At 43.5% G+C, this 22,789-nt stretch overlaps 1 protein-coding gene across 5 annotated transcripts in view; it reads left to right on the top strand.

Annotated features, from left to right (window-relative positions):
- Nucleotides 1-22,789, top strand: part of FRMD4A (FERM domain containing 4A) — a 646,084-nt gene that overhangs the window by 316,193 nt on the left and 307,102 nt on the right. For 2 of the 5 annotated variants that reach the window (XM_067703847.1, XM_067703840.1), the window contains exon 1: nt 8,413-8,576. The exons of the other annotated variants lie outside the window; for them this stretch is intronic. In XM_067703847.1, the coding sequence (XP_067559948.1) occupies nt 8,418-8,576 (159 nt within the window). In that variant the 5' untranslated portion in view covers nt 8,413-8,417. Of the gene's footprint in view, nt 1-8,412; nt 8,577-22,789 lie in introns of those variants that run through there. 5 annotated transcript variants of the gene reach the window in all.

Raw genomic sequence — 22,789 nt, 5'->3', positions numbered from 1 at the left:
GATATCTGTGACCACTGACATGATTTCCTAGCCATAATTTGCCTAGATCTCCAGCCCCAATATAGTTCTTGGTTTTCCACCTCTGTTGCTAAACCCTAAGCTATCTCTATTATCCTTGGTCAGCCATGATTCAGAACAGACCACGCTACCCATAATCAGGCTAATTTAAATGGTTCCAAAAAGCAGCACTCCAAATATTTTTATCCATAAGAGATCTTCATGAGAATGTACAGTATTAAACTCTTCAGTGGTAGTTTAGGTAACTCACTACATTAACAAGCTTATCCTAAAACAGGCCTAATTTTGTATATATCAAAGGATTTGCTTCTTGGTTCGCCTTGAATTTGTAATACAAACGTCCAGTTCATGGACTGTTCCAGTCCCCTTTGACAAACTCAACTAAAGAACTCATGGTTGCTTTTGGTTTTGTTTTATGTGTTTTGGGGTTTTCTGTCATTACTATGGAGATTGTTTCATGAGAGGAATTTTATTAACTCTCGAAAATGTGATGGACTAGAATAAAACAGATTTATCGACACAACCATGTTGGAATACAGCCTGTGGAACCAGGCATAGCTGCAGGACTTCTGGACTTGGTGGTACTAAGGGTGAAGAGCTCTGGGGTGGGCCAATGTGATGGTCAGGAGATAGTCTCCCAGCTGGGTTCTTCGGATGGCAGACATCCTTTATTTCTCCACTTGCTTTTTCCCCTTGGGAAAAGCATTCCAAGAAAGCAAGGGGAAAATGTAGCATTAGAGAATGGCTTCCCAAAGTCATTATCTCACCAAAATGGCATCTGACCTACAAAAGTGGCATTGACCACACGTCCATTAGCAAGGCCATTCCATCCCCATTCAGCAAGCCTCCAGCATTGCCATTGTCATAGTGCGTCATGTCTTCACAGCCAAGTAAGAAGGGGGATGTAGGGCTAATCCTGCATGTCTGCTCTTTGAGAAACCAAAGCAAGAAGAACGGAAACCCCTATTACAGATCTTAAACTATTCCAGGGTAGACTTTATGAAGACATGTCACCCGAGAGCAGCAGGAAAAGCCACAAGCCTATGCTTTTCTATAAAGTACACATTTTCATTCATTCTTTGTCATTACATTTCTATTAAGCTCAAGACGCTGAGGATTTAAAAAAAAAAAAAAGTAGGTTTGCTACGTTAGAAGGAATTTTAGAGAAATGAGTAACAAATTTCTTCAAACCTTCTAGTATGTTACGAACAACAGAAGACGTAAGAACATCAGACCTGCAGTTGGGGCAAGGGTTAAAAGGAATTTAAGCTATAGGTAAAAAAAGTAAGTGTTCCCCTCCTGATTCACCTCTTACCAATTCTACTTGCCTTCCTTTATGTCTGGAGGAGAAACATTAACTTCTTCCTCACTGAGTTATCCTTAAACCTTCTCACAGCTTCTAGACACAAGTCTTCTAATATCTTGGTTCCCACTTGGAGGGAAAGTTATCTCTCAACAGCTCTCCTCTGAGCAGTTAATTCATCTTAATCTCCCTCCATGAGAAGGAAAAAAAGATGGTTCTCAACGGAGGGCAGGTCCTCCTCCCACCTTTACAACTTCACTCCCGACAGGCCCCAGACCGTTGCCCTTCCAAGCGCTCACAACCCCGAAACAAAACAAGGCATCTATTTTTTTTCATATAAGGCCATGATCGCATAAACACAGGCTTGCAAAATATATGCTCAAAAATCATCCTTGGCCACTGAGTCCCATGGAAACCAAGTAACAGGAGATTAAGAAAGAGAAGAGCTGGGGGGGATTTACTTTCTCTTCAGGGTCTGGACTGATTTGATTCAGGCAGCCCTGATTTTATTTCTACTGGGGCCTGGCATGTATATGAGAACTGACTTTCATAACCAGGGTAATTGATAGGATGACATCACTCTTATGGCCCTAGGATCCCTTGTATAATGGTTTGTAGCACTTGCGGGAAATATTTCTAAACATAGCTCTTGGCGTGCAGCTCTGGAGCACTTAAGCCAGAGGGCAGCTCCTGCCTCTCTGCTACTTTCCCAGGGACCCAAAATATTTTTATGTGCACAGCCGAGCATTTTTTAAAAATTATTCTCCTACCCCCAGATGATCAGAGTGCGCTCCCCAGCATTTATATCAACGGGTCTTTTGGGATCCCAGGTTGAGGAATGATGACGCACTGATGACTCTTTGTCAGAGCTGGGATGTTTTCCAGACCCAAATATGGGATTCAGTGAGCTAGTGAGCAGTTCTGAAATGCCTCGGGATTTCAAGAGATTGTTTGGGTTTGGGTTTTGCATGTCTCCCACTCACTTCACCAGACAAGTGCTATTTCTAAATATCCTTTTCCCAAAGAGCTGGCACTGGGATTATAAAGTGACAAATGGGAACTTGCAAAAGCGTTTGGACTTTTGATCCCGATGGTGGGCGTGAGGGTGTCAGAAGGAGAGGAGGGGGAGGGGAAATTCTGGGCTCTTCTGTGCCTTCTGCCTCTGCTTCCCCAAAGTCCATCTGCATGCTTGGGGCTAAGTCAGGGAAGACAGCAGGCCAGCCCTCGAAAGGCAGCACTGCCTGCTGGCCACTCATGCCCCACTCTACCCAAAGCCATATCTTAGAACCCAACCAGGAAAGTAAGATCGCTACCACTTCATAACCACTAGGATGGTTATAATCAAAAGGACAGACACTAACAAGGTTGACAAGGATATGGAGAAATTAAAATCCTCAGACACTGCTGGTGGGAATGTAAAATGGTGCGGCAGCTTGGGAAGACAGCTTGACAATTCCTCAAAAGGTTAAACATGGAGCTATCATGTGATCCAGCAATGCCACTTCTAGGTAGCTCTCCAAGAGAGATGGAAAATATACCTCCACACAAAAACTTGTACATGAATGTCCATAGCAGCATTATTCCTAATAGCCCCAAAGAATAAACAACCCAAATGCCCACCAATGGATGAATGGTTAAACAAAATGTGCTATCTCTACACAATGGAATTTTATTCAGTAAGAGAAAGACATGAAGTGCTGATACAGGCTACAACATGAATGAACCTTGAGAACATGATGCTCTGTAAGAAGAGCCAGGCACAGAGATCACATTTATGTAAAACGTCCAGCATAGGCAAATCTATAGAGACAGAAGGTAAATTAGTGTTTGCGGGTGGCTGGAGGAAGGAGGGAGAAAGACGGGTAGCTGAGAGGTATGTGGTTTCATCTTGGGGTGATGAAAATGTTCTAAAATGAGGTCGTGGTCATGGTTGTACGACCCAGTGAATACACTAAAATCCATTAAATTGTATACTGTAAATGGGTAAAGTGTATGGTATATAGATTATATCTCAATCATGTGTTCTTTATTAAAGAATACTAACAAAGAACGATGGGCCACCTTCATTTAACAAGTAAAGTTTCCAGTTCTGCCCAAACTGGCATTTTTGGTTACACAAGGAGATTGAATAACAAAAGCATTCAGTGGATGGAAAGAACTCTATGTGCAATAGACTTCAACCCAAGTTTGATCCTGTGTTGGAAGTCATGGCGGGGAGGGGATATAGAATTAAAACGTGAGTTAGTAGCTAAGGCTGGAAAGGTCTGTGACTCAGAAATGTTAACTGTACACAAAACCCAAAAGAAATCTGCTTTCTACAAAACCTAAAGATAGGGTTGACAGGTGTTTCTGAGCACACCCCTGCTTTTCCGCTCACTGTTGTGGATTCGTTTGTTTTCCGGCAGCTTCTCAGGCTCACTTTGGAATACATTGCCTGTTTATCCTCTAGGTCTTCCAGAAGAACAGCTGTGGCTTCTAGTAGGCCTTAATTCTGGCTGAAACGTCTTGGCATTGGGTCTCAACTGGACCGGGCCTTGATGTTGGAGAAAGTGCCCTTTCCCTTCAGGTTCTATCAGCAAAGGATAACATAACACAGGGGTCCCCAACCCCCGGGCCGCAGACCACTACTGGTCCGCAGCCTGTTAGGAACCGGGCCGCACAGCAGGAGGGGAGCGGCCATGGAGGAGCGAAGCTTCATCTCCCGCCCCCCATCGCTCCCCATTGCTCCCATTACCGCCTGAACCGTCCCCCGCCTTCTGTGGAAAAATTGTCTTCCACGAAACTGGTCCCTGGCGCCAGAAGGTTTGGGGACTGCTGACATAACGCATCTAAGAGAATCTTTTAAAAAATGCTATTTATGCCTCGCAGTAGCTGAATTTAACCTGACATAGAGTATGGGAGTTCTCCAGTCAATCTTATGGCTGACATTTTCTAAAATAGATGTCAGTAAATAATCAGTGAATAATTAAGATGGGTTAATTAGATTGCCTTTCTGAACACATTTCTTTGGTCGCTCTAAATAGACTTCTCCGCGTGTGTGCCATTTCCTGTCTTTGTGTATTTGCTAATTTTGTTCTTAATGACACTATGCATTACTTCCAACTTAAGAGTGTTTCCAAGTTCTTCTCAAAGCAGTAATTATGTCTGAAAACATCCCTGGAGTCAACCAAAGGCATTTATTGCTTTTTTAAAAATTCCTCTGTCTTTACAAAAACAGTGAGGAAAGTCTGGGAGCAGGGATGAAAAATCCAAAGGCACGGAGCTGGAGGGAGCTGGACCAAGGGTAGAGCAGCTGAGAGAGGGGGGCCCAGGTCGGGCCCCACCAAGCCTCCCCCCCCCCCCCGCTCCCCGTGCCCTACGAGGCCCCACCCACCTCTCCTGCCTTTGACCTGGGCATGAACTCCTGGATTCACCAGGCTTGCCTCTCCCCAGGGTTAGCACCTGATTTAGAGCCCCCAGCCTCGGTTCCCTTCCCAAACGTGGAACCACAGAACCAGGACTTCAGTTCTCCCTGTGATGTCCCCCCCCCCAACCCAGGGCAAACGGTAGGCAAACAGGCAGCAGCTGACCCAGTCCTGCCAACTAACTCAGCACTTAAGACTCTTCACCCCAAACATTAGCAAAAACGTTCCTGAAAGCAGGGGAGATGCAGGGTGGATCTGGACGATGTCTCCTGGGCATCTCACGGTACTCCTCTCCCTATAGATACCCAGCAGGTCACCGATTCATTACTCCTTAGGTTTAGTGATCAACTGTCTAAATGGTAAATCACCTAGAAAACCCCAATTTTCTATTATTTTTGAGGAAAGAATAAAGAAAATGATTTAAAGGAGTTGGGAGTCAGTAAGACAAATCCAGGTCATTTGTTGGCCTGGTGAGCCCTGGTATCATGTCCCAACACCATCGCAATATTCACATGGCCTGGACAGGTCGCTCTGATTTCCTTCTCTGCAACCTGAAGGTGCACACACAGAGACACATGTACACACAGATGCACACACAGACACACAGAGATACACACATCTGTATCTAACTGCTTGAGCATCATAAATCCCTTTAAAAGCACAGGGCATCACGGTCAATGGTAGCAGTGCTGTTTGCATGCATAGCCTCAGATGCCATCGGGGAAGCTGCCCTGTGAAAGTCTGAATTAGTAACCGAAGGTCTAGGGCAGAAACAGACATGACTGAAGAGACGGGGCCAGCAAAACTGGGGAGCATCCTCCACATGCACTTGGGCGTGACCCGTCCCTGTCACCTGTGCCTCCACGGGCTCGAAGACATCTGTTGACACGAGCAGGCTCAGACTGCAGGCTCCAGAGCCAGCCTCCGCAGAGGGCATGGCTGTCCCCATGTGCGGTAAAGCCCTCAGGGCAGTCTGAGTAGGTCTTGCTCTTCTCAGGAGTTAATATGTTTATATTCAGGCGTGTTTTAGAAAAGCTTTATGATGGCACATTTAGACTTCAGAGATTCCCAGACCATAAGCTAAATATATATTTAACTTTTTTTTTTAAGTTTTAAAGTCACATTATTTAATCATAGATTAAAGCAGTGGCTTTAAAATTATCCCTATCCATCCCATAATTACATGCTCTGGATAAGAGCCTGGTTCACAGCCAAAATCCCCAGAGGATGGAGAGTGTGAGCTTGGGGACATAGACAATGCTAACTATGATACAGCCTGCCTTTGTTTTTTCTTGAAAATACCAAGGCAGTTAGCTAATGTTAATGGAACAATCACTGTCCATATACTATTTGTTTTTTTAATTTACCTTTCTTCCTTTCTTTCTTTTTTTTTTTTTTTTTGCGGTACGGCGGGCCTCTCAGTGTTGGCCTCTCCCGTTGCGGAGCACAGGCTCCGGACGCGCAGGCTCAGCGGCCATGGCTCACGGGCCCCGCCGCTCCGCGGCATGTGGGATCTTCCTGGACCGGAGCATGAACCCGTGTCCCCTGCATCGGCAGGCGGACTCTCAACTGCTGCGCCACCAGGGAAGCCCACCTTTCTTCCTTTCTTTATTTTTCTTTCTTTCTTTCTTCTTTAGTAAAACTATCTCTGCTGATGTCTTTGTAGAAAGACAAGATTCCTTCGTAACCCCCGCTGCCTTTTATTACGGGGTGTGTGAAAATGAAGGAATAATACACAGGAATGAAATCATGCAGTTTTACCTGGAGCCATGACTCAGGGAAAAATGATAAAACTCATCCAAGAAGAGTTTAAATGAAAATGGTCTTCACATACTCATTACATGAATGGATACGTGGATCCACAGCAAAAGGAAAAAAAGGGATTCTAAGAAGGTGACTTAGAGAAACACAGATTTGGAAATGATCTCAAGAGTTTTATACTATCAGTGATAGATAATATCCTCGAATTACCTGATCATGGGAAACGCTCCAAAAAATTAAACTAGTGTACATGCCACACCCTGCGTTATCCACTTTAAGAATATCCCCTGATAGGGACTTCCCTGGCGGTCCAGTGGTTAAGACTTTGCCTTCCAATGGAGGGGGTGTGGGTTCGACCGCTGGTCGGGGAGCTAAGATCCCACATGCGTCGTGGCCAAAAAAAGTCAAAACGTAAAGCAGAAGCGATATTGTAACAAATTCAATAAAGACTTTAAAAATGGTCCACATCAAAATAATCTTTAAAAAAAGAAAAAAAGAATATCCCCTGACTTAACCCTCACAACAGCCCTGTGAGGTTGGTATGATTTCCATCACTATGGATAAAGAACTACTAAGTCGGAGAAGTTAATTTGTCTGACCTCACGCAGTAAGTGGTAGGGCCGAATTCAAACTGTCATGTCTGACGTCAGGACATTCTAGAAGGTAGTGAGTTATGAGTTCTGTTCTACTAGTTTCCTGACGACATTAAAGGTTAGAGTTGAAGAGACAAGATAATCAATCAATCAATCAATATAAAGAATGTGCCGAAGGCAGATATGCCTCAGTGACTACCATGCCCTCAAATGATGTTGAGACTTAAACACGCCCTTCTCTTTACTGTACAGCTTGCGTTATGATGGAATCTTCTCCCACCTCTTCCCTCCTCTTCTGACTTGGGCATCTTGTCTTTTGGTCTATAAGCTATTGAATTAGGAAGCAGATGCCCTTCTGAAACATGGTTTAAAATAATCAAAATAATCATAATAAATAAAATAATAATAACAATAATCAAAAATAATCAAAACTCAAAATAACTTGATTGACATCTCAAATAGCTGTACCTCGTTTAACTGGAGGTCCTTCCTTGGATTAAGTTCGCCACAGGGCTTATCTAATACGTGATAAACTCACAGAGCATTTATAGACAATGACCCTTCGTGGGGAAAAGGATGTAGGCTACGTTTACCCCCTTTAACTGCTTCCCTCCAGACTCGCAGATGTGGATATCACATCTAATAGATAAGTTTTCTTACTGCCCTTTTCTTCCTAACCTAAACTTGGGAGGTTCCCAAAGTAAATGCCTGTCTTTTTACAAATTGCCCACAGAAATAGCAGTTTTTCCCAGTGTTGATTTAAAAAAAAACAAAAACCCCACCCAAACTGGCCTTTTGGCTTGCGGTGCAGAAACTCCGGTTCTCAAAGTTTTAAAGAGTTAAGAGCCTAGATGGAATGCCTTGGGAATGTTGGCAGAGAGGCTGAAACTCCATCCCCTTTGTTTCTCACCCTGGATGGAATCCCGGAACCAGGAGCGCACAGTGATGACTCCGGGTTCACGTTCTTCTTTAAATTCTGTTCTGATCTGCGCCGAAAGTCGGCTGGGGGTCCACCGAGGTCCACCGAGTGCCTGTCCACAGTGGGGGAGGCTTATCTTTACCTAGTCCCTGGGGACTTCCCAGAGGCAGCGAGAAAACATTTGCATTTAAGAGCCGTTTGCTCATCCTTGAAGGAAAACAGTCCCAGAAGATTAATGAGGGTGGTGGGGAGGGAAGCTGGGGGTGAGGATGAAGGACCAGGAGAAGGCAGAGTTATTTGGGTTGCATTTTCCCGGCCTGATGACATCTCAGTGACATTTGAACTTGGCGTTAGGAAAAGAACACAGCCCTGCGTGTGGGTCCTGGGACCAGAGGGGCAGAGGCGGGGCCTGGGCTGGCATGGCTGCGGGGCCGCAGGGCTCCGAGGAACTGCTGAGTGGCTGGGACCGGCTGGTATGGGGCCTGACTTGCCGGGTGCTGAGGACGTGCCGAGGGGGGAACCTGCGCGTCCTGCAGCTGATGCTGAAACCATGGTGCATCTCCAGGGCTGTCTACCAGGTGGGACCCGATGCTCCTCTTCTGTTTCTTTGCAGCATGAGAAACCCATAGGGGATGGTGGGGAAGGGTCGTCAGCTGTTGTCACTTGTGTAGTATGTCCAGTAAATAAAGGGAGGGGTTCGCTTCAGCTGCCGTCTCCTAGGTGCCAGGCGCTGGGAGAGGCGTGTCGTAAGCAGGATCGAACTCAGTTTCCAAACAGCCTGATAAACTAGGCATTTATGGCACCTTTTGGAGATGAGGTTATTGAAAGTCAGGGAGGGACGTAAGTTGTTCAGAGTTACCCAGCTGGTAACTGGCAGAGCCCTGTGATTTCCACGCAAGCGAACTATGAGGAGGCCCTTTCCACAAGTTCATGCCCCTCTCACAGGAGATGCTGTTTTCTCAGAGAGAGAGAGTGTGTGCGTGTGTGTGCGTGTGTGTGTGTGTGTGTGTGTGTGGCCCATCCTCACCTCCCTCCCCTCTGGTGGTTCCCCTAGTCAGACATCCCCACACAAAATGTGAGAAAGAGGGAAAGTTTTCCGCAGGAGGGCGGCCCTTCTGAATCAGTTGGCTGGGGATGCAGAGCTCTTAAAAAGGGAGAGACAAGAGAGTCTGCTTTCCCATCCAGACTGGTGGCATGAAGCCAGGTCCCTGCCGGCCACGGGCGTTTCAGTCCTGACAGCCCAGCCTTACCGAGGACGGTGAAGGCAGAGGAGCAGAGGGGTAGCTGTGCCCCTGCCTGGTTCTTGAAGGAAGGTGTCGCTAGCTCTTCCTTCATTGATGCTTTCTTATAACGCAGTTTATTTCGCTCATTTAACTTGAGTGGCTTGGGTCCTCTCTCTTTGCTTCCAAAACTGCTTTAAAGCAAGCAGGCACAGCTGGCCTTTGTAGTTTGAGGCATCATTTGGTGGTGTAGAATCCCTTAATGAACCGCAATGGCTGAACAAGCCGGGACCGTGTAGCCACCCTTCCCCCCAAGCCCTCCTCATGGAATGTCCAGACTTGCATTGAAGGGACGGCTCCTTGGAAAACACACCCAGGAGCCCCTGAGTTGATTTTACAGAGGGGCAGAGTCCTCCCAGAGCCCCCATTCCTTCTTCTGCCCACGGGCAGGTGGGATGAAGACTTTTCAAGTGGCTTGCAGGAAGGGTTGTTTTTATTTTTTTTTCAGAATTCTTTGTGTCTGAAGGGCTCATACCCATGGTTTTACTGTAAACAGCAACTATGTCTGTAATAGATCATATATAAAAGAAACTTGAGAGAAGTCTTCTCAAATTTGACAACAATCTGGAAAGTCTACACAATATTTCCCAGGACGAATTGTGAATCTGAAAGACTTCTGGAAAAAAATCTCCCAGATGGGAGATTCAAGCAGTAACTAACATGGTTAGTTGGTCCATTTTTTTTTTTTTTTTTTTTGAAGCCTTGGTTTTAGAGTCAATTCTCCAACAGCTTGGTGTTTGGGGGTAATTCCTGAGTCCATATGAGTCTGTCTTATTTGTTGCTGATTACGAATGAGTTTGGGGGTCCTGGCTTCTTACATCTGTCTCCCACTTTCTTTTTATCTCCTATTTGTCCTCTCTTATGTTTCATCAAGTTACATAAAAATCAAGATTCGAAATCAAGCGAGCAGGGTGGCCTAGCCCCACCGCAGGGGGACTTTTTTAGGGACCTCCCTTCATGTTACAAGTGTGTTGAAGAGAACACTGGATTATTGGACACCAGGCCTGGAAAACATTTTCCTCCTGCTTCAACCTCAACTCGATGCATCAGACACTTACTGAATGACAGTTGTGTGCCTGGCCCTTGGTAGGCAATTGGGACTCAAAGGCTAATCACACCTCATGCTTGACCATGGTTGTCTCTGGCCAAGCTGCACTGGTCAGCCAAGCCAGGGTGGCCAGAGGGCCAATGCCTGTGACCCACACAGCCTGTCTGCAGCCAGCAGTTAATTCCCACAGGTGGGTCTGGAAAGCATTTGTGGAGGGGAAAGTCAGGACGGCAGGTCTAAACTAGTTCACTGACCTAAGAGGCCAGGTTGACCAGTTAGCTGTCTGCAGAGCCGGGCTAAGGGGCTTGGAGAAGGCAGGGAAGCTGAAAGCAAAAGGCAGCTGCACTGGGCCTGGGTGAACTGAAGGAGTCCCAGATGAGACTTACCGTCTCCTGGGCAGCTTTACCTGCTCCCAGACCTTTTACCTGCCAGATGGGTAGGTTTTCCACACCAAGCAATTCTGACACTAAGTGCCTGGAGTTAGCACAAGTTCAGGTTAAGGGCTCAGGTTAAGGACTTCACCCACACTTCAGACACCAACCAAGCAGGGTTGGTTTAATGGGACACGTACAAAATACCAGCCCGTCCTCACAGGAGGCTCACAGCCTCCTGGGGAAGAGTCAAGAAAACAAATCGAGTTTTCAAGGGAGAAACTAATTTTGCTCAGGGAAGACTTTTCAGAAAGTCTTTTATTCTCTCAGAGCCTTTGTTTTCTCAATTATAGAGTATAGCTTCATAGCAGTATAAGGGATAAATCAGGGCATATTTGTGAAAGTGTGCTGTAAATATAATACTAAAGTATATACAAATGGGAAATGTTATTGTTGTTTTATTGAAGTATTGTTGCTGTACAATATTATATAAATTACAGGTGATATAGTGATTCATAATTTTTAAAGGTTATATTCCATTTATAGTTATTATAAAATATTGGCTATATTTCCTGTGTTGTACGATACATCCTTGAAGCTTATTTTATACCTGATAGTTTGTACCTGTTACTCCCCCACCCCTATATTGCCCCTCCCCCTTCCTTCTCCCCACTGGTAACCATTTGGTTGTTCTCTATATCTGTGAGTCTGCTTCTTTTTTGTTATATTCAGTAGTTTGTTGTGTTTTTTAGATTCTACATATAAGTGATCATGCAGTATTGGCCTTTTCCTGTCTGACTTATTTCACTTAGCATAATGCCCTTTAAGTCCATCCACATTGTTGCAAATGGCATTATTTCATTCTTTTTTTGTCTGAGTAGTAGTCCATTGTATATACGTACCACATCTTCTTTATCCATTCATCTGTTGATGGACACTTAGGTTGCTTCCATATCTTGGCAATTGTAAATAATGTTGCTATGAACATTGGGGTGCACGTATCTTTTTGAATTAGTGTTTTGTTTTGTTTTGTTTTTTGGATATATACCGAGGAGTGGAATTGCCGGGTCATATGGTAATTCTATTTTTAGTTTTTTGAGAAACTTCCATATTGTTTTCCACAGTGGCTGCACCAATTTACATTCCCACCAGCAGTGTACGAGGGTTCCCTTTTCTCTACATCTTCTCCAATGTTTGTTATTTGTGTTCTTTTTTGATGATAGTTGCTTTTAAATCTTGGCTACTGTAAACAGTGCTGCTATGAACATTGGGGTGCGTTATCTTTTCACGAGAGCGTTTTCATTTTCTTCGAATATATACACAGGATTGGAATTGCTGGATCATATCGTAGTTCTATTTTTAGCTTTTTATTATTTTTTTTAATGTACTGTATTCTTACCGCTTTTTATCTTGGGAAAAGTTCATCAAAGTGCCTTTATTTACTAGTGGTAAGGTGATTAATGGCCGTTTTTATGTATTTCGTTTAGGCAATTGTCTAAGGAAAAACCCTCTGTTTTCCTTTACTCTCACTCTGCTTTATACTCACAGTGCTTCTGACGCCAGATGGGTAGGTTTTCCACACCAAGCAATTCCGACACTAACTGCCTGGAGTTAGCACGAGTTCAGGTTAAGGGCTCAGGTTAAGGACTTCCCCCACACTTCAGACACCAGTCACAAGTCTCCAGTTTACCCACAACTTCTGGCTGACTTGGCTACAAATTGGAGGTTCCCACGATCCCCTCCTTGGATTTGATCATTTGCTAGAACAGCTCACAGAACTCAGGGAAACACATTTATCAGTTTATTACATGATAAAGGAGATGAGAAAGGATACAGATGAACAGCCAGATGAAGAGATTCAGAGGGCAAAGGTCTGGGAAGGTCCTGAGTGCAGGGGCTTCCGTCCCCATGGAATTGGCAGGCACCATTATCCCAGCACGTGGATATGTTCACCAACCCAGAAGCTTTTTGAACCCCATATTTTGGGGATTTTTGTGGACGCTCCATCACATAGGCATGATCAGTCTTTAACTCAGTCTCCAGCACCTCTCCTCTTCCCAGAGGATGGGGGTGGGGCTGAAAGTTCCAAGTTTCTAGTCATGGCTTGATCTTTCTGGTGACCAGTCCCCATTCTGAAGCCATCCAGGAGCCCAGCAAGAGTCACCTCATTAGAACAAAAGACATTCCTGTCATCCAGGAAATTCTAAGGCATTTAGGAGCTCTGTGTCAGGAACCAGAGTCAAAGACCAAACAGTAGAACCAAAGATGCCCCTAGTGCTCTTAGGAAATTATAAGAGTTTGAGGAGCTCTGTGCCAGAAACGGGGGACAGAGAACCATATATATTTTTTTCTATTATTTCATAGCAATGTTTTCATGGTTTACAGTTTCTCCATTGGCTGAAGTGATGGCTGTCAGTCCCTGGCTGGACTTTTGATTCAATTGGGGAGCTTTTAAAGCAACCCATGCCCAGGTCTGACTCCTAGGGATTCTGATTTAATTGATCTGGTGTCTACATATGTATGTTTCTAAAGCTTTCTAGGTGATTCTATTGTGCAGTCCAGCTGGAGAGCCTCTGAGCTGAAGGAGGCTTATTCCACTGTCAGATAGTAAGCAGATGCTTACAAAAACCCCAAGAGGCCACGTCTGAGTCACTGTGGGGGCTACTTTAAAAATATATATATATATACATATATATATGTATATATTTTAACATCTTTATTGGAGTATAATTGCTTTACATTGTTGTGTTAGTTTCTGCTGTATAACAAAGTGAATCGGCTATACATATACATATATCCCCATATCTCCTCCCTCTTGCATCTCCCTCCCACCCTCCCTATCCCTCCCCTCTAGATGGTCACAAAGCACTGAGCTGATCTCCCTGTGCCATGCAGCTGCTTCCCACTCGCTATCTATTTTACATTTGGTAGTGTATATATGTCCATGCCACTCTCTCACTTGGTCCCAGCTTACCCTACCCCTTCCCCGTGTCCTCAAGTCCATTCTCTACATCTGTGTCTTTATTGCTGTCCTGCCCCTAGGTTCTTCAGAACCATTTTTTTTTTTTAGATTCCATATATGTATGTGTTAGCGTACGGTATTTGTCTTTCTCTTTCTGACTTACTTCATGCGATTCATGAGATTAGTAGGAAGCGCTAATAGAGGGCAAAAGGGATTATGTGACATCTAAGAATGAGGGTCAGAAATAATGGTTTGACGAGGTTATCATGAGGATTAACTCAGTTCAAAAGAAACCCATGGCTTGGCACATAAGAAGCACTCAGTAAGTGTTAGTGGCTTTCATTATTACAAGAATAAACGTGATCACCCATGGTCAAAACTGTGAAAAGGGTATGATTTGACCCTTAGTGCAGCAGTGGCTTTCTCTAGAGCAGGACTCAAGTGTGGCTCTGGAGGGAAACCTTCCTCATTTCCAGATCCCCATCCCAGTCTCAAAACAATGGCTGTAGCTCTGCTGGAGCATGTCAGGCAACGCAGGTCTCTTCTCTGCAGGGACTTTTGTCTTCCCGAAGTGACTCTTCCTCAGGACTTCTTTCTCACAAGGGTTAATCATGGAGCCTGAATGTTATATAATTGGGGGTGAGGATGTTTTAAAAGAAAAATAATAGAAAATTATACAAACTTAGGTGTGGAAGGAAAATCACAACATGTTACAAACAGAAGAAAGGTGACAAATACCATAAGCATCATGAAGTCCAAAATAGTAACAGATTTATTAATTAACTGCCAAATACATCTCTATTATACATTTTTTCCTACGTACTTCAGCTGCCTACTCTTCCGTCTGTTCTTCACGAGGCAATGACTTTGTAATATTTTCTGTAACGAGGGAAGAGAAGGAGAAGTTGGTCTTTCCTCTAACATGGCTGATCAAAATCTGTGTTTTTATTACTGTTAGTTGAGAAAGGTCTTGTTCAGATTCACAACTTGTCTTTGGAAATACTGGGCACATTTGTAGGATTGTCAAATTTGGAAATCCTTCTCTCAAGTTTCTTCTATGCATGGTCTATTATCAAACATACTGTTTATAGTAAAACTACAATAAACGAGAGCTCTAAACAAAGGAATTCTGGAAAAATTCAGTTATGTTCTGTTTCCTTTGATAAAGAAAAAATTACATGATGCCTTTACAATTGCCTTTTTATATTATGTACACTCCTGACAGAGACAACACTTTCACTTTTGACTGGGGGCTATGAGAACCAAACTCTCTACTTATAATTTTCCTGGTCTGTTGAATGGAAGATTTTTCCACAGACTAGGTTCTGGCTCCCTGCATTTATATATACATACTTTTTATTGAAATATAATTGATTTACAATGTTGTGTTAGTTTCAGTTGTACAGCAAAGTGATTCAGTTATACACATATATACAAATATATATTCTTTTCAATATTCTCTTCCGTTATAGGTTATTACAAGATACTGAGTATAGTTCCCTGTGCTATGCAGTAGGTCCTTATTGGTTACCTATTTTATATCTAGTAGTGTGTATATTTCAGTCCCAAACTCCTAATTTATCCCTACCCCCCTTCCCTTTTGGTAACCATAAATTTGTTTTCTATGTCTGTGAGTCTATTTCTGTTTTGCAAATAAGTTCATTAGTATCATATTTTTTTAGAGTCCATATATAAGCAATATCATATGATATTTGTCTTTCTCTGTCTGGCTTCCTTCACTTAGTATGATAATCTCTAGGTCCATCCATGCTGCTGCATATTGGCTCCTTGCATTATAAACCTGCTTTCTCCTATGTGGAGGCCACACACTTCCATAGCCAGGTGCTGTAAGATGTAGTAATATCTGGGTAAGACCCCAGGCCCTGTACCTTCATGGACAACAGAAGGTAAGTCAGCACTTAAGGGTGAGGAGTAAGGCTGGAAACCATTCCTTCAATGGTATCATCCATTTCCATATGTTCATAGATAGGTGGAAATGACTGTGAACTTCATATATATATATATCCCTCTAAACCCAAACTACATGTATCCCAACTCAACTTTCCCTGAGCTCAATTCCAAAAAATACCTGTGGCCATTCCAGTGCTACGTGATCAAGATGGGAAGCTTAACAGAGGGTAGGTCAGTGCAGAAAGAGACAGTAGTCATAACTGACGGCAATTAAAATAGCTCCCTTATGCAAATAGGGCTACGTACATATATTACTAGGTATCATCCCAAAGACCTGGAAAAGACCCCAAGAAGTGACGGGCCCTGAAGTTTAAGCTTCATTCGCATCATGAGGAATCTACCTTTGTATCCTACCACCCCACCCCTTATCACCAGTATGAACTATGGGAAAATTAAGATAAATAAGACCAGTAACCTGAATTATCACTGTGCCATGAATTGCTTCTGGCCCCAAAGATGGAGACCACATATGTAAGGCATATGGAGCCTGTTTTAGATTATTTCTTTTTTCAGTTGGATGTCATTCATTTTTTCAATTTTTTCATTTTTGGTCTATTTGTAGAAACAGTACCCTTCATGAGAGTTGTCAACTTTCTTTCTGTTTTTTATTTTCTGAAACCTGCTGAACAAAGCCCAAAGAGGAAACTTACCTGCTCTTCCTGACTTTAAGATATAAGCTGTAGGGAAGAAACTAGGAGTGGGAAATTGTCCCAGTGTACGTTCCCATCTTCTTCCAAGAAGTGTGGTTTCTTACATGGTTTTAAAAATCATCCGTGGTCCACCCATCACTGCTTCTTCTAGAAGAAAATACAGACCAGTGGCTAGAGTGACAACCAAGTGTCAGGAATTTGGGAAGAGTCCTTTTTTAAATTATATAGAGTGGTTCTGACCCAATGTTCTGACACTGACTATCTGTGGCCCACAGAACCAGGCCTACATTGACCTGTATGTACTGCATTTCCCACAAACGCTGCCAGAAAACAAAAACAAAAACAAAAAAACGACAGTAGGTGAGCCAACAGAGGAGGTTGCTTTATCACCCCAGGATGGGGTTTATAGTCACAGAGAATGAGTCGTGCATTTACTTCTTAGTAGGAATTGTGTTTCTGAAACTGAGAGCTTCTAGAAATAGGAATCATTTTGAAACTGCAACTTTATCAACTGTCTGCATGATGACTTATAATGATATCAGTGGTAAATTCTCCTAATGATGAACAATTCCTCTAAAAGGGGATTGGGTTTGCAATGATTCATTTGCATCTTCTAAAGCAACTAATACAACCAGCCTGGGACCGATGGATGATGCCTGATTTCAAAAAACATTCCCACATGTGCAAAGCTGGGCTTTGATGCTCAATTTGCTATTTTTGCTGTTCCTCTTTCATCATTTCATTCCGGCAATGTATGTTTTCCAAGGGCTGTGCTTTTCATATTATTTAGTGCCCACATATGGTACGGGGCTGAGCCTTTTCTCTGATGATCTGTAACATGTGTTATGGTTATAGCGGAAAAAAAATAGACTTGCACCAAGAAGAACAATTAGCAAATTTATCCCGTTCCTTTCTACCTTTTGTCAAGTTTGTGCATTTGTTTGCTTCAACCTTTTCTGCCACCCATTATGGCTGTTGGTGCCTGTCAGTAAAGGATGATGTGTTTGCGTTTCTGCAGATGTGCTTGAATGTTACACACCCTGTGTTTGCAACAGCATTTTCTTACATTGACAAAGAATCACGTCTTTGCAATAGGACCATTCAGAACTCTTGAGTTTGAAAAACTCATTCTTGAATTTTCTAACAACATATTTACAAACAAAGCAGGAGCTCAGTCTTTACTTTGTTCAGAAAATATTTTTGAGTCTGACATGGGGTATGTTTTCATCCTTCTTGAAAGCACTTTCCTTGGTTCCAGTGAGAAAATAATACTTTCAAGGTTTAAAATTAGCTGTCAGTCACTACATCAAGCAACTCACTTCGGGCCAGTCCCTCCCAACATATGCTGATTTACTATGAAAGCATCGTGGAAGTCAGCTCAGAAGTTTTTCTTTTGACCAATATCACACACTACCTCTGAATACTGAGGGCTTCTAAACTTCTACTCAGGTGGGGCTTGGAGACAGTAATCCCATCAGAAGGAGAGTAGCCAGTTTTTTGGTTAAATTGTATGTTTGTTTAGGGGTCTTTTGGGCTGGGGCTGATGGAGACTGGGGGATCTAATTTCTCTGCCATTGCCTAGAAATGATTATTTAACTAAATGGTAGGTCTTCGCCTAATCTCCTCAGAATGCCCTATTCTTCACAAAGTGGTGTCTTTTCAAAATCCCATCAATTGAGAGACAATTTTTCACACTTTCTAACTTCAAGAAAAGCATACCTGCATCTTTTTATAGTTTACAGAGTACTGTCAAGTGCATTCTGTTATTTTTGACTCTTGACACCAGAGAGAGGGGTTATAAATGAGAGTACCACCTCAAGGCTCGGAGAAGGTAGTGGCTGGCCTCTTGTCAGGTAGGACTTCTGCATCTATGTTATCAACATTTGTTCTGGGGTGCTGATCACCTATGCAAGTGTCAGCTGATTGTAAGGCACCTCTTTCTACAGAGTGATTTGGGAGAAGATGGGCAGTAGTAGCTACAGAAATCAAATATTCTAAATTATATTTTGTAGCTATACTAATAAATCGGGGTACGACATATTTCTACCTCAGTTTCCTCACTAAATGAAGATTCATTCATTCATTCGTTCACTCAGGTGTTTGTTCATTCATCTAACAAATAATTAAAGAACACCTGCTAAGTGCCAGCTATTGTGCTGAGTTCTAGAGATAGGATGGTGAACAAAACCAAACATGATTCCATATTTGTATAGAGATTATGTTCCACTGGTAGAGTTCTGACAATCATTCACTCAACAGTGCTAACATAATAATTATGCAGACTCACGGGAAATTAAAACTGGAAGTCAGTGCTTTGAGGACAAGGTACCCAATAGCCTAAGAGGGTTTAACAGGAGAACTTACTTGTTCTGAGACATCAGGGAAGGCTTCCTGAGAAGGCAACAGATGAGCAGAAATCTTAAAGACAAGTGAGGGTTAACTAGACAAAGGGGATGGGCAGAAGTAACACAATGTACCAGCCCAAAGCTGCTGCAGAAAAAAGGAAGACAATTAGACTGAATTTGTTAGGCTAACAGTCATGCATCCTTATGTAATAAGTGTAATGTGATTTATATCATTTGCAGTAATGGTGACCATAGCATCACTGGTCGCTCTTCACGAGCCTTGTCCTAACCTAGCACTGGACCTTCTGAAAACAGCTGGCCTGTTCTGGAAGCCTCACCCTCCAGCCTCAGCTGGAAATTTCCTTTATTCTCAAGGGTATGAGCTCATCCCCACACCAGATGGGTTCCTAATAAATGATGATTGTGCAATCTGATTATTTTCACGTCATGCTAACCTTCTTTGGAAGATGGAAGCAGGGCCTGGGGTCTCTTTATCATCTTCCTAAGTTGGAGGAGAATCTCCTTATTATGGTTGCACACCCTGTATTTTGAGAGAAAACTTACATTGTAGAACTAGGTGGCAGTTCGGCCCTAAGCGTCCACTAACAATAACGTTTTAACTGTGGACAGTCGATTCGTTTTTCTCAAAGTGTGCATGAATTAAAGTAAGTTGGGCTTCTGCAGTAGATACCTTGGGAATCTCAGTGACTTATCACAACAGCAATTCTCTCTTAGTTCTCACTCATAATAAGTCCAACATGTTCTGGTTGCTAGACGGCCTTCCCCAGGATCGTTCAGGGTCAACTTGTGACTCATCCCTCCTCTAGGGTCTCAGTGACCTATTTATTTAGTAAAGAGGAACATGGAAGGGAAGCACCCCTGAGAGTTTTTCTAGGTCAGACCTAGAAATAGAACTCTTCCCTTATACTCACATCCCATTGGCCAGAAGGTGGTCACATGGCCAACCCCCAACCGTTAGGGATGCTGGGAAGATCCTGTGGATGGGCAGCTGGTCTGCCTATCACAAAGGGTTTGGGGCTTGTGCCCTGAGTCAGTGAATTCAGTATAAAATCCCAGTCCCCAGACCAAATCTTCTTATCCGGAAACAGAAATAACTCTATTTACCACTTACGGTCATCTTTAGGATTGAATGAGGCATTATATATAAAATACTTAGACCAGGCCTGATAAATAGTACCAGCACAATAGATGTTAAGCCATTATTATTAATTTATTCATTGGCTACAAAATAAAAACAAATTTAAAGGTACCAGAGCCTTTCGTATCCTCTCCTCTGAGAAATGAATGGGGATATAAAACAATATTCTTTAACTTCTGAAAGAAGAAAAAAATACTCAGTTTCCAAATTTGTACAAGAGTATTCTTCATGAGCGTCCTTTAAGTTTCTAGGGGAAATTTAAGGAAGTCTTTTGACCGGCAATTGTGTCAGGAAATAAACAAGCTATGACCCAAGATCTAAGTAGGCAATTTTGGTGTCTTAGGTAGTGGTGGCCTCTGGAGACCTAGTGCTGAATGAAAGTCCCAAGATTGGTGGTTCCTAGAAATCTGAAGGGCCCTCTGTTCTCTCCTCCCTGTGGAGCCAGGATCCAAGTGTGGGGACTGCCTCTCCCACACCAGGCAGCTTTGTTGGTGCTTCCCTGGGCGAGCATTTGGTTTCCCTGTTTCAGGGTGGCCACTGAGGCTTTTGCACAGTGTCTGCTGGTCTGGGCCAGATAGCCTGCAGTTTGCTTTCTCTCTTGGCCAAGCCCAGAGCACAGGGCACGCCCCGCCCCCCAGCATTTTTGGAGCAAGAGGATGTGCTTGTTGCTCTTCAGCCCTGGGCGCCAAATTGCAGCTGACACCTCGTTTGAGGGCTGTGATCCAGGCTTGGCAGTGGAAGGGCACAAGTGCCAGCCCTCACTGTATGCTCAGAGGCAGGCATGGAGGACCCCCATGAGGCGGGTTTGACCTCCTTTAACACCTGAGGTTATGTTTCGTTTCCTCCCGTGCCCATGAAGCCATAGCTAAACGCTTGCAAAAAAATTGGCTCAGCTGTGTGTCACAACCTGGCCTTCCTCTAAAAGGTCTCTGCAGGGTATTGAGATCAAATCCTAAAAAGAAAAAAATCCCAGCTTTTGAGGAATGCGGATAGACATTATCTGATTACCAAGGAGGGGGTTGCGGAGAAGAGACTGTGAGAATTCCAGCCCATGCTGTCTAATAAAATTCCCTTATTTAAGCCACTTAGTAGAATGAAATACTTGAAGTGCTGGGGAATCTTGTTAACTTAGTCAAGAGTAATCTCTTCTCTTCTGTTGAGGCTACATCTCAACCACCCAAGGAAACTATGTGTCTAGACTGGTGATAACTATAAAAGTAAAATAAGTTGAAGGTGTTTGTTGAGTTCTGTTCCAAGCGCTTTACATATACATTAATTTTCTCCATGATCCTACAATGATTATCCCACTTTATAGGTAAGAAAGGGGAGGTTAGGTCACCCAGTTCAAGGTCACACAGTTCGTAAGAAACAATCAGAGGCCAGATGTTTAGTGATTGTAGAAAACCCCTATTCACATACTACAGCATTAATCGTCTACCACCAGGAGGTCCCTCCTGTTGCCACTCTTGGTTCCTACAGCCATTTGAGTGATGAGTTTCAGGTCAGCGTGGCATTGGCATATGTGGTAATCCTTGAGATACAGTCCTTGGGTGGCCTGTCTCTTCTAAAACTCCCTACCGGCAGTTTCCTTGTTGTGTTCAGGATTGAAGGATAAAAACAGAGCTCTTTCCCATTGCCTGAAATCTAGTGAAATACACAACCATTTCTGCCTTTCAGCCTAGATTCTATTACTTTGGTCTAAGTTAGAGGTTCTTTTTTTTTTTTTCTGGCTGCGTTGGGTCTTCGTTGTTGTGTGTGGGCTTTCTCTAGTTGCGGCGAGCAAGGGCTACACTTTCATTGTGGAGCACGACCTCTAGGAGCATGGGCTGCAGCATGCGGGGCTCAGTAGTTGCGGCACATGGGCTCAGTAGTTGTGGTGCACGGGCTTAGTTGCTCCTCGGCATGTGGATCTTCCCAGACCAGGGATTGAACCTGTGTCCCCTGCTTTGGCAGGTGGATTCTCAACCACTGCGCCACCAGGGAAGTCCTAGAGATTCTTGATAATAATAGCTGACATTTATTTAAGGCTCCATATATGTGCCTTTCACATGTATATATTTAATCTTCAAGGCAACAATATGAGAGGGTTCCATGATTGTCCACGTTTATACCCGAGGAAACTGAGTCGCCAGGAGCTTAATGTCACTCACCCAAGGTCAAACAGCTGGTGAACTGTTGAGCCAAGATTCAAGCCCAGTCAGTTTGACTTCAGAGTTCAGAGTTTGAAGTACAAGGCACTGGGGAGGTCCCATATGAGAAACCGCTAACTGCAAAGCTGTTTCCATGGAATCCTTGCGTTATCTCCTTGCTTCTGTTTCAGTTTCACGGTCACCCGTCTACAGCCACGTTAACCATAAGTGGAAATGTCCCTGCCTTGTTTCATTGTTGTTTTAGTCAGTCATCACATAGTTCCTGCTTGGGGCAGGGTAGCATGGCACTGATGGAACCCTGTAGCTCTAGGGCTGAATCTCAGTTCCAACATGTAATAGCTGTGCGATCGTTATCTTGTTACTGAGGTGCAGTTTCCTCCACTGTAAAATGGGGATAAATAAGACCTCAAAATTGTGTCGTCATGAGTGAGATATTGACATAAAGCTCTTAGCATCAATCTGGTGGGCAGGAAGCATTCAATAAAAGGTGGCCATTGCCGTTGTTAACATTGCTGTTTTACATTTCAATCAACAAACATTGACTCAGTCCCGTGCCAGTCAGTGTGCTAATACTGAGAGAAAAACAAAAGGCTAGGTTAAGGTATTTGCTACAAGTTTCAAAGCAGCCAGGTAAATCAGTCAGGTAAGTAGTAAAAAGATAACTAGGGATGTGTGGCAGTAGGCGATAGATGCCAAGTGAGAAGTTCAGACAACAAATCCTGTTAGATTTCAGAGAAAGAAGGGACCAGGGCTCAGAGCCGGATTCAGGGAGGAAGACAAAGACCAGACAGGATTTAGCAAGGCTATAGGTGAAGGGAAGGTTCCCAGATAGAAAAATCATTGCAAGTATGGGAA

Source organism: Pseudorca crassidens, chromosome 1 (genome assembly GCF_039906515.1).
Source record: "Pseudorca crassidens isolate mPseCra1 chromosome 1, mPseCra1.hap1, whole genome shotgun sequence".
Lineage (NCBI taxonomy): Eukaryota > Metazoa > Chordata > Mammalia > Artiodactyla > Delphinidae > Pseudorca > Pseudorca crassidens.
Note: the sequence above shows the minus strand (reverse complement) of the source record. Positions and strands in the feature narration are given on the sequence as shown.